Here is a 13,114-nt window from a genome sequence, read left to right on the forward strand (position 1 = left end):
CCAGCGATGTTCTGAGCAGGGCAACAAGATCGGGTCTGGTGGCTTTTCGTGGGATTTCCAGTCCACGCTGCCTGATGAGGTCCCTCAGCTCCCCGTCGATCAGGACTGCAATGTCCACTTCAGCAGCGGGCTTATTAGCCATTTTATTACTAAATAAAGGACTTTTCCGGTGGCCTAAAGCCCAGGAAATTACAAAAAAGGCCGCTTTTCGGGAGCCAAAAAAGGTGCTGCCGCCCGTACGAAAAATCCAATCCCCCTACACTACAGTCTGAAAATCACTCATTGGCATAATGCATGCATGCTGTCGGGAAAAAGAGCGAAAATTTGAATCGTTTCACTTCACCATCTTCCACCGACCCGAAGTCACTGCAAGTGTAAGGTGTGTATCGTGATAATAGTTGGTACTGGTAGGCCAAGACTTGGTGGTAAGCTGAGCTGCCTGGATGTGCGCAGTAGTCCTTGTTGCAACAGGCAACAATTCAGTATTCATCATTCCCTGCTGAAATACCCAGTTGGAATCTCGTGCCGGGCTAGCCCCTAACGACTTTACGCAGCTGTTAGTTGTGACGGGGTGCTAACGCAGCCGAGTAGCCGATTTTAGCGAATTCAAATAAAGAAAACAACAACTGATCCACGAGTAACGACTAGGCCTAGGCTAGAGTAGATCTACTAGTAGTAGTAGATCTACTAGTAGTAGTCGAGCGTGGAGACCAGACTACATAGCCCGCCGCGCAGGGGCTGATATTGGATGGCGTTCTCGAGTGAGGAGAAAATCTAGATGACGCGACGTGGCGGCGGCGTTTGGCAACTGTTTTGCTGTCCACTAACTGACTACGTAGTGTGTACAGGAGAGTTTCGCACTCGTAGACCGTCGTGGAGCGATAATGAAGTTAGCTGAATTGTTTCTCGCAGCGGTGCAGCGCACTGTGTGGCTGGGTGTGATTACTTTCGCGGCCGTTTTCCTGTCAAGAATAGCACTTGCGAGCAATGCTGATAGCGACTCTCCTCTCCGGCCCGCAACTAGGTCTGAAAATGCAGAGAGATCGCAAGAGGGCGCGAAACAATTGGACGAGTTGGAGCAAAGAGCTGCTCAGCACTCATGCTGGAAGCATGCCGTTGAGAGCTTGAGAAGCAGCTGTGCCGATCTGAATGATGTCCGTCAGGGCTACCTGGCTCTCTCATTGACCAACTGTCATCTAGAGCAGTATGGACGCAGCACCTACCCGTGCACATCCGATCTGAGTCTGCAGGACTGCACGAGGGGAATGGACGGCGAGGCGTTCAATGCACTGTCCACGTTCACTGCCCACACCAGCAACATCTGCTTCTTCCTGGCCGGGCAGCTGTGGCAGGAGCGCACGGAGAGAACCGTGAACGACCTCTCCGCCACTTCACAGCACGTCGTCGGGCAGCTGAACGAATCCGCCAAGCAGAATGAACAGCTGCTGAAGATGCAGCAGTCGGCGCTGCAAAACCAAGACGCACTGCTTAGCAACGGAAATCAGTTACAGAACGACTTAGAGCTTGCCCGTAAGGAGGCAGAAGGAGCTCGGAAAGAGGCCGAAGCACAGTCGGAGATATGGCAGCGAAACTTTGGCAACCTGTTCACCGTCCTGGCGAGAAACGAGGCCTGGTTGTCGACGATTGGAACGGATTGGATGACTGCAAAGATGTTCCTGACCTACACTGCGCTATTCATTGTTGCTATCTTCATAACCAACTCATCCATGACCAGTGGTGCTCGGTTGCCTCTCATTGCCCTGTGTGTTGCGGGGTTCCTTGTGGAGATCTTCTGCCAGAGATTGGCGGCATGGTGGACAGGAGACCCAATGGTAAGGCTCAGGACCGCCAGAAGCAATCTTTGATTGGTCTGGTCATACCATCGTCTTTCATTATTTGTGTATGAGAGCGGGTAAACATGACCTCAGCAGTGTACACATGTCCGAGGCCATAATGTTGGTCCGGCGATGACCGGACCAACCGGATTGGTTCCGACGGGCCTGTAAGTGCTGGACAGATCCAGGGCTGGGCCGTAACTTGATGTGCATACTACCGTGAGTGCTTGCCGGCCTGCCAAATCTACACAGCCGGCACCACCCATAGGGCCATACACACAGGCTACACCTGTGACCCGCTTACCCAGTATACCGCCATGCAGCCTGTACACACGTGACCCGCTTACCCAGTATACTGCCATGCAGCCTGTACACCCGTGACCCCGTCCGTACCAATCTCTGGTAGGAATAGCACCAGTACACGGTGTTGGCAGCAAGCGATCCTCTGGCACTCAGCCAACATATTACCAGAAATACCAGGAGGTACATCCCGAGACTAGCTCAGCTTTATCTATCTATCTGCACAGCAGGGAGAGAGTGAGAGACAAAGAGAGAGTGAGAGAGTGAGTGAGAGAGAGAGTGAGAGAGAGAGAGAGAGAGAGAGAGAGAGAGAGAGAGAGAGAGAGAGAGAGAGAGAGAGAGAGAGAGAGAGAGAGAGAGAGAGGAGAGGGAGAGAGAGAGGGGGGGGAGAGGGAGAGAGAGAGAGGGGGGGGGGAGAGGGAGAGAGAGAGAGAGAGAGAGAGAGAGAGAGAGAGAGAGAGAGAGAGAGAGAGAGAGAGAGAGAGAGAGAGAGAGAGAGAGAGAGAGAGAGAGAGAGAGAGAGGAAGCGCTCCGACTCAGAGCTTCATGTTCACTCATGATCATCTGGCAGTACGGAAAGCTCTGCCTTATAAGGGCAGTGAGCATTCCGCGAGCAGTGCAGCACTACACTTGATTACGTTACCGTAGAATCCCGCGGATAAGCCCATGGGCTTATTTGTTTAACAAGGACGTTTCGGTGGGCTTATACGAGAACATGGGCTTATACGCATGCGTGGGCTTATACGCTGACACCAAACCTGTGCGATTGAAAAGTATCAAGGAAGAGAGAAGTACATTGCTGAAAACCACTGTGCAAACAAAAACCACAGATGATTGTGTTGAAATGTACAAAAAAACTACATGTACGTATGAGCTAGGCCCATGGGCTTCAAGTGTACGATGAAGCTTTGTGATGTTTGAACTAACCCAGGGCTTATGCGCGAGCATGGGTTTATACGCGGGTGGGCTTATCCACGGGATTCTACGTTATATCCCTCCCCTCCGGCTCCCTGTCGCCCTGCCTGTCTCTCTGTCTCCGAGAGGGCAAGATAAATGGACAAAGAGTTGTATGTCGACGCGCTATGTGTGTGTGACTCTCTCTCTCTTGCTCTCTTTTTCTCTCCCCTTTAGCCATCTCGTTCTGTCTATAACTCTAGTGATTTACTGCTCTATGTACTGTTTTCACAACCCATACTTGCTATTGCAATCCTCTATTTGTTCTGTTTGGCCGTCTCATCATCACATATTCAAGTTGGCAGAAACTTGTTGCGTAGTCATCATCGCAAAATCGTGTTACATTGTACATGCAGTGGTGTGCAGTTCTCTCCCCGCTGTTTGTCTTGTCCTTTCATTTTGTTTTGATGGTTAGGGCTCATTGCATCCTGATTTATGTGCATCTTGTCTCTGTGCGAAGGTGACCGTACCCGGAATGAACTGGTATATTCGACAAGGTGTGTTCCTCGCAGGTGCTATCTTTCTGTGTTGGACTGCAGTTGTCTTCAGAGACCCCTCCAAACGACTGGAGCGCATGGAGAAGCACATTGAGGAGGTACATTCTCGGCTGATTGGAGGCAGTGCGCAGCCAGTAGGTAAGTGATGGTGGTAATCTTGTGAGCACTCTACAATGTACACGTGGCAACTTCACTATAGAACCGAAGTTGTGCGATAGGAATGTTGCACATCTGATACATAGACGACCCTGTGCTTACTGGGTGTCTGCATGTGACTGGCTGTCGGAAGGTGTGCCTGGATGAGTGCATATAGGGTTGTGATTGCGTATAGGGGTCATGACTGCTTATAGGGGTGGTGCCTGCTTATAGGGGTTATGACTGTGTATAGGGTTTGTGACTGCCTGTATTGGTCATGACTGCTTTTAAGGATGGTGACTGCTTATAGGGTTTATGACTGCTTATGGGGTTAGTGATTGATTACAGGGGTGGTGACTGCTTGTAGCGATACATTGTAGGGCTATCTCTTACCTTAGAAGGAGGCAGTTTTTGCTAAGGGTGTCTAATACTAGTACTCACTCCATGTGAACGATTTTGATCCAGCAGGCCACTACAGTACTACAGCTGGGCAGTGGGGGGGGGGGGGGGGGGCTTGAAACCATCATCCCAATCCAGGAGTTCATGACGTTTAGGTGGTTGGTGCTGTCGACCTGCACGCTGACCAAAGGTGTACAGGTTGCAATCAGTGGGCTATTTTTTAGCAAATCCCCCTGTCACCTACAACATGCCTATGATTGCCTGGTTCTCTCACACAGGAGCAACCAATGGGAGCCTACATAGAACCACTACCACAGCGAGCATGCCAAACCTGTCACCACGGCTTAGCGCGCAACAACCACCGACCCCATACGGCCCAATGATTATGTCACCAGCACCTGCACACCCGCCCACGTTCAATCTAGCTCAGCCATACAACACCACTGGCGGCGAGGTCCCCGCGTCGGCAAGCACGCCGTGGCAACCAATCACGAGCAGCCACGACCGTGGCCGGGCTGGCTTGCCTATGGGCAATTACATTGCAATGGGCAATGATAGCACCGACGGGCCCGAACCCCCACCAACTCCGCCGCCTATGCAGCTGCCATCCAGCCTCGCCGAGGACAGCGGTGTGGAATTCGAAGACGGTGAGCTACAGAGCGCGGCAGCGGGCGACACAAGCCGTACGGGAGTGGCTGGCAATAGCGCGACCAGCAGAAGTGGTGTTGCCCCACCCTCCTCATTGTCACACTCCGCCGCCCGCGGGACTATGCAGAGAAGCAAGAAGACACCGCACAGAGTCAAAAGTACACCGAAGAGGAAACTGGTTCCGGCTACTCCAGCTAGTCAAACAGCGTCACGTGTAAGTTGAATGTGTCATGCCTGCAGTCTGTCAGTTGGGGGGGGGGGGGAGGCATGAGAGTAGAGGGTAGGCTGAAGGAAGGAAGGGGGGGGGGGTAGTTTTGCTACTTCTAACGTTCAATAGATAACATGAATGAAACACAAGATCAAACTATAAACTGAGTACATCGCCATGGTAGTTTTCATTCAAGCGTGGTACATGAATATCGATTCAGTGTAGCGTAGCCAGGCACTCTATACCTGAGACCATGTTTCATTGGCCAGCACTCAATCACTAGGTCATATGAAGTGATCGACTAAAGCACCAGTGTTTCCAACTCAGGACAAAAGGAGCTAGGTATAGTACCAAGCAAAAGCACTCGCCTATGACTGCACGAGACAACTAGGTTGTGGCAATCAGTGTGGGTGGGAATTCAAACCTACCATACATGTTAATAGCAATAAAAAGTATCAATCCTGCCGTCACCACCACACATCAGCGAACTCATCGAGGTTTCCAAAATCTAGATTTTTTTCGCGTTCCGCTCGTCAGTAGAAAATAACAGAACTGTAGGTAACATTCACAAAATGAACAGTGCAATTGCGAGTGTGAACGAGGAAAGTGATGATGAAGCCGCATTGCAAAATTCCAGATGACTTCGTTGATGTGTGGTGATGGCGGCAGAATTAATACTTTTATTGCTATGATTTTGAATTTGTTGTCTCCACGTGTTTATTTACCATACCGGTACATGTGCTTGTACTTAGAAAAAGGACACGCTTTAGCCTCTTTTAAGAACATCTTGAAAGTGTTCGGTTTCACTCAGTGTATACTTTCAAGGCTTGTCCTCAGGTGAAATAGAGGCAAAATCAAATGAACAAGGACCGTGAATGGATGAAGTACAGTAGAGAAGTAATACATGAAACAGCACAAGGAAGAAGAGGTAAAATAACAACAAAGATTGGGTGCCACATACACATAGAACGGAATGGGGACGTGAAAGGTGCAAGTGTGAGGAAACCTAACAAGCCGGCGTAAAGTGTGGTGCGACAATTACCTCTCTATTGTACTTCATCCATTGTCCTTGTTCATTTGATTTTTGCCTCTATTTCACCTGACGATAAGGCTTGAAATTATGCAAGTGAAACCGAAAACTTTCAAGATGTTCGTAAAGAGGCTGAAGTGTGTCCTTTTTCTGAGCATTATCGCATTCTTGTCTCAAAGAACACTGCACTTGTGCTTCTTTTGAAATTCTCAGGAACGTCTTCTAGTGTTTGGGGAACTTTCTTGATGCCATTGCGTCTGTCTTCACTTCACTGTTCTGCTTCTCTGTGACATGTGAAGAGCTGGGATGCAACCCCAATATATATATATTTTTTAAGAGTTAAATTTGAGGAAATCAGATTTTCAGCTCATTGCAGGCAAAAGGTCTAGGGGCATTTGCAAGCAGACTTTCGCATTCGAAATCTGAGTAGAACCATTTCAAAACTGGAACCCAAATATGCCATGGATTTAGATACAAACCGCACATATGAATTCTTTTTTGCCATAATCCGAAAACAGGTGATCAAATGGATTTAGCGGGTTTTGCGTTCCAGCTCTTCATCACATTCACTTTGTTATAATATTACACAAAACAAAGTACTTCACAAGCAGGCTTTATAGTGTTCTTAAAGGGGAAGTATACCCTAAAATCAAATTTTCACCAGTTGTAGTCTTCTGGGTGCTGAGTCGAATGGTCTTGGTCCGAGGAAGCTGCGACGCTCCCTTCCTACTTGAATCCCAATCATACTCGCGCACTTCCACCGAAACTGGGTGACTGCGCCCTGCTAGATGGGGATTTGTATGCAAAATGTCACTAAAAGCGCCATTTCGTTCTTATAAAAGCACGGATGACCGCGATTGGCCCATATGTTGTAGTCTTTTGGACGCTGAGTCGACTGGTTTTGGTCCGAAAAGGCTGCGATGCAGCGTTCCTCCTTTATTCCCAATCGAACATGGTTGAACAAGCGGTCACGTGCTCCTGGGTGCCCAAATCACCTGGTCACCGCGCCAGCAGGCGACAACTTTCACACCAAGGTTCAACTCGAGTTCAACTCGAGTGACAGGACTGCACCCAAAAAAGGTCAAACAGGCTAGTAAGTTGTACCCTGCAGGCACGGTGACCAGTTGACTGGTGTACGCAGGAGCACATGACCGCTTGTTGATGTTCGATTGGGAATAAAGGAGGAACGCTGCATCGCAGCCTTTTCGGACCAAAACCAGTCGACTCAGCGTCCAAAAGACTACAACATATGGGCCAATCGCGGTCATCCGTGCTTTTATAAGAACGAAATGGCGCTTTTAGTGACATTTTGCATACGAATCCCCATCTAGTAGGGCGCAGTCACCCAGTTTCGGTGGAAGTGCGCGAGTTCGATTGGGATTCAAGTAGGAAGGGAGCGTCGCAGCTTCCTCGGACCAAGACCATTCGACTCAGCACCCAGAAGACTACAACTGGTGAAAATTTGATTTTAGGGCCATACTTCCTCTTTAAAGACGTCTATGGTTTGAAGACGATGAACTTAAATACAGTGTTTTTTTTTGTGGTGGTGGGGGGGGGGGGCTAGTTGCCTGCGCTGTTCAGCGCCTGTACGCATTCTAAATTTATTGGTGTCCCATTTGCTTTCGTCCTCTGCAGTACAACCTCCGCAGTCGTACTTCAACGCCATCTTAGTGAGAGAAAAAAACTAGCCAGGCAAAATACTACCTCAACAATGGAACAAAGATAATGGACTGAACAACATTTGAAATTGGTTCGATATTTCTCAATACCCGTAATCGTTCTCTCGTGCACACGAACACACATACACGAACACCCGCATGTGTGAAAAGCGCCGCCGGGAGGGAGCAGAATGAAATACATGTTTTCGACTTCGACAGCATGTTACAAGGCGAGGAGGCACAGCGCTCCTGACTACAACCATAACCTGGTTGGCAGAGTATACTGACGTATTCATATCAGATTCAGTGCACATGTGTGTGTCTTTGTTAAAGTTTGTTTTGCTTTATTTCCAAATCTAAAAGATAACAGACTGGTTTTGTAAATCAATTGCTTTAGTATTTTATAAATAGTGGTAGACTCAAAACTTTACTCAAAACTTTACTCAAAACTTTACTCAAAAATAATCTTGTCGACTCAACTACTTGTAATAAAAAGCTACAGCCGCTGAATCGAAAATTATCACTGTTTTAATAATTATTTGGTGTGGACTCGAATAGACAGCCAAGGATAAATTTATAGAAAAGAAAAAGGACCAAGGAACTACAATGTCAGTGTCGTGCAATTTTCTCGCATGAGCTGATTGTTTAGTAACTGGTGGCGTTAGTGGACATTATAGCGTAACTTGTAGTTCCTTGGTCCTTTCTATAAATATATTGGTAAGTTTTGATTATGAGTATGGCATCGTCTGGCTGGGTGTTTCATTTGCAAATTTATAGACCACCAAAAAGTGAATGTTTATCCTCCAGCTCTATCCATTCTACTAGGGTATTTTCGGACTGGCAAAAAACAGTTCCGATTTCGACGGTTAGTAGCTGTGTATGGCAAAAGAGCTCTAACTGTAATTCCGTGGGCAGAGCACCTGACATGCCGGTGCAGTTACTTCAACTAGTGCTACAGCTGAGTTTATAGCAGCTCCTAGGGTTCTAGCCAAAGGGGTGGAGGCACAGCGCCCCCTACTCTGTTTGCAACCCCCCCCCCTGTGAAAAAGTGTCAAAACTATGTAAAGCCAATGTTTTAAAAAATACTCCTTTTTAGGGAAAATTGCAGTGCTGCATGGAAAAGTACAGTGGCATTTATTGAGTCAAAACAAATTTGTTTGATATTGTTGATGGTGTGGTCGCTAATGAGTGTGGGTATTTTCAAAGGTCAATATATAGAAAAGGAGAGGACCATAAGTTGGTCCTCTTTTTAAAAATTGTAATCCTTGACTCTCTATCCGAGTTTTAATAGTCAATATAATTATACATGTAGTATACAAAGGGCGCGTTCGAATTGTCTTCATCAACTGTTCTAACAAATTTTATAAAGAGATTAGTTGAAGTGTCCCATTAGAACGGTCTCTATCATTTTAGAGTTTTTCAGTGGAATTGTCATGGCGATGATGACGTCCGATCAGATCGACCATCTCCACGTACTACGTGACGTAGCTATTCCAAACTCTTCGAAACTAATCCACCTTCCCATCAGATGAGTTTCGAGGAGCTTCGTTTTTCTGAAGAGGCCAATAAGGCCACCTCTTCAGAAAAACGAAGCTCCTCGAAAAGTCAAAGAGTAACAATTCGAACGCGCCCTTAGTGTCAAATATTTTTGAATAGCACTTTAGGGCCCATGTTTCTAATCCTCAGTACTTTCTTAAGTCATATACTGAAGTTTAAAGTACGTGCACAAACAGTTTCATAGGTTGAGGGAATGGAAAAGGGAAAAGTCTGAAGAAAAAATTGACTGTCACCACCAGGGACCTTCACTTGAAGCCAGTGATGCTCTAACCACTGACCAATGGCAATGGTGTAGCTGTCATCCAAACAGAGACTGTTCAACATTTTCCTCAGACTTCGAAACTCACGCTTCCTGGGAAACTACGTACACAGGCTGGTAGGACGCAGCCCTCACTGTACCCACACACTTCACACACAAACTAGTTTGCGGGGGGGGGGGGGGGGGGGGCCTAAAGTATTAGAATAAAAATTCACTGGTTGCACAAACACAGGGTATAATTTCCGGTTCCTTTGCCTTTTAACTGGATACACTCCAGAAAAAAGTGTAGTCGAGCGATGCCTGACTGTAGCGGTAAATATAATCTGTCAAGTGCTGAAAGAGACAAAAAAAAGTCTGCTCCTTCACCCACGCACACACTCTCTCTCTCTCTCTCCTCCCTCTCCCTCCCTCTCTTTCTCTTTCTCTCTCTCTCTCTCTCTCTCTCTCTCTCTCTCTCTCTCTCTCTCTCTCTCTCACCCACACACACGCATGCACACACACACACACACACACACACACACACACACACACACACACACACACACACACACACACACACCTCAGACATGCCCATCGCGGGAGCGATGATAGCGAACAGCTATGTTAGACATGCAACTTGTGCTGGGATTATACCATTCAACAGCTTGCAAGGCTGATGAATTGACCGCCACTATTTTTAGCCTGGTATCCACCACACAGCTGTTTGAAGTGACTTTTTCTGGCCAGTGAATCCCTATTTTTCATTTTTCCATTTTTTCTTTTTTTCTTTTTTTTTCTTCTTTTTCTACACACACACCACACCACATACTCCGGCATACACTGGCTGTTGGTAACCACCCAGGAGAATGAAAGAAAAGTCACACACACACACACACACACACACTCTCTCTCTCTCTCTCTCTCTCTCTCTCTCTCTCTCTCTCTCTCTCTCTCTTTCACATCATTCTAAATTCTAATTGATCACACAATGAAAGCATTATCTGTATACAGATCATGAAAGTTGGCTTGATCCCTCACAACAGTCTCTAAGGTTTAGATATCAACAGCTTCTTAACTGTACAAGCGGCTTGCAAGGCTTCAGCAAGGGCACAGAGATCCAAGTGAATTTCTCCTCTCCTTTTCTCAAACCTGGCCCTACAATCTTTCCAGGTAATATAATTCAATTTTATAGACCGTATGTACATAAAACTGTAAACAATATGTATAGCTATGTACAGCAAGCGCTGGAGATTGCACTAAAACACGGAAGCACATACAAGTACAACCAATATGTACTCGCAGAGAGAGAAGAAAAGAAAGAAAATAGTTAGTTGCAAATAAGAGCTGCCTAATTTTACACTAGACGTAATCACACACATAGACTCAGACACACACATGCGCACACACACACACACACACACACACACACACGCACACATGCGGAGCACAGATTGTACTCACAACGGTCACAAAAGGGACAGAAAGAAGCAAGTCATTTCTTCTCCTCCTTTGGCACCTTCTTCTTTCGGTACCAATCGGTGAGGTCAGGTGGAGAGAACTTTTTCTTGAGTTCCTCTTCTGTTAATCGCTCATAGGGATCTCGAACACTGATTATACCATGTCGTATGATTTGCTCCTCCATAAGCAGGTATCTGTCCATTTCGTTCAACCTCTTCGACTCTAAGATGAAATCTACAAGCATGTATCTGCCTTCTGTAATAGTATTCCTGTGTCGCGACATTCTATAAGGCAGCACTCTCTCGCCGAAGGTGTTGATTTTGCGGATTGCTCCTTGTCGCTCCACAATGAGTTCGGCCACACTCTTCACGACACCTTTCAGCACATCTCTATTTAGGCCGGCTTTCGTAATGAACATAAGCTCGTATCGTCCCATGACGATAGGAAGCAACTCACACCATTTACACACAAGAAATGACGAGGGTTCTTGAGCTTACTAATACTAGTAATTATTAGAACCAAGCAATTACAAGTGATCATTCGTCCAAAAAGCAAAAAGCTCTTTTCGATTTTTCGTGATCACTGCAAAAAAGTTGCAAGAAAGTTGTTTTTGTACATTATTATGTACAATGCATGTACCTACTTAAAAAAAAGGATTTTTCAGTCTGATTTTCTTCTCAAAACATATCGCCATATTTACTATGGGAACTAATTAACTAATACATGTGTCTTTACATGTCATTGATAATTGAATGAACAGCATGTTGAGACGTGCTCGTATACTGCACGTACTGGCACATGTACTTCAAAGATCTACTGTGAACCGTGAAATTATTGCGATGGTCTAATTTCTGCGAAATTCGCGACCGCGTGGAAATCGCGAAAAGGAGATCCATGAAAGGTTTAGCAAGAATGCCACAGGTTTAGCAAGAATGCCATTCTGCAATCGCAAAATTAAAACCTCGCAAACCTGTCCGGATTCTGAAAACGCCGCGAAAATGTCACGCTTTACAGTACTCCGAGTTGCACTCAAAATGCAACGCAAACTTCAAGAGCCAGCATGAATGACCATGGCATGCAGCAATACCAATATTATTATAAACTGCCATGGTATATGTAGTATTACAACTAATTAAAAATAGCCACGGTAAGGGCGCATTCAGACTACCGATAAAAAGTGACCGATTGGGAAAGTCGCCAAGGTGATTTGATCACGTGACGTGACTGGCACGTTACCGGTGGGAAAGTTTTACTGCCACGGCTGCTGCGGCAGTAAACTTTTACCGGCAGTAAAAAAGTGCTCAGGCTGCATGCGCGCTGGGAAAATAGGAAAAATCCCTTGTCAGTGCCGCGGTGAGAGCTGAAAACTTCACGGTAACGTTAGTTTGTTATCGGTAGTGTGAATGTCCTTCACGGTTTATCGGCATTCACGGTTTGACGGGGTTCACGGTAGTCTGAACGCGCCCTAAGGGAGCGTTCAGACTACCGATAAAAAGTGACGGAATGGGAAAGTTTCCAAGGTGATTTGATCACGTGACGTTACTGGCACGTTACCGGCGGACATTTTTTACTGCCTCTAAGGCCGCGTTCAGACTACCGTGAATCCCGTCAAACCGTGAAGGACATTCACACTACCGATAACAAACAAACTAACGTTTACCGTGAAGTTTTCAGCTCTCACCGCGGCACTGACAAGGGATTTTCCCTTTTTTGCCAGCGTGCATGCAGCCTGAGCACTTTTTTACTGCCGCAGCAGCCGCGGCAGTAAAACTTTTCCGCCGGTAACGTGCCAGTAACGTCACGTGATCAAATCACCTTGGCGACTTTTCCATTCCGTCACTTTTTATCGGCAGTCTGAACGCAACTCAAAATGTGCTCAGGCTGCACGCGCGTTGGGGAAAAAGGGAAAATCCCTTGTCTGTGCCGCGGCGAGAGCTGCAAAACTTCACGGTAACGCTAGTTTTTATCAGTAGTATGAATGACCTTCACAGTTTATCGCTATTCACGGTTTGACGGGATTCACGGCAGTCTGAACGCGCCCTAACATGCCAAAATCCCGTGCACATGCAACACTATGGAATAAACGAAGGATCAATAACCAAAATAACCCCTCATTCAAGCAGGAGCAGGTAGCAAGGTGTGCAGATAACAGACGCATGCACGCGCGAACACACACACACACGCACAGCTGTATTCA

General features: G+C 46.7%; 1 protein-coding gene across 1 annotated transcript; it reads left to right on the top strand.

Moving 5' to 3' along the window:
- Window positions 1-335: 335 nt before the first annotated feature.
- LOC135815748 (uncharacterized) lies at window positions 336-8,457 on the top strand. The gene is made up of 4 exons (XM_065329084.1): window positions 336-1,832; window positions 3,550-3,724; window positions 4,399-4,982; window positions 7,642-8,457. The coding sequence occupies exons 1-4, from the start codon at window positions 885-887 to the stop codon at window positions 7,675-7,677; spliced, it is 1,743 nt and encodes a 580-aa protein (XP_065185156.1). The 5' UTR covers window positions 336-884; the 3' UTR covers window positions 7,678-8,457.
- Window positions 8,458-13,114: the final 4,657 nt, after the last annotated feature.

This window comes from Sycon ciliatum, chromosome 4 (assembly GCF_964019385.1).
Source record: "Sycon ciliatum chromosome 4, ocSycCili1.1, whole genome shotgun sequence".
Taxonomy (NCBI): Eukaryota; Metazoa; Porifera; class Calcarea; order Leucosolenida; family Sycettidae; genus Sycon; species Sycon ciliatum.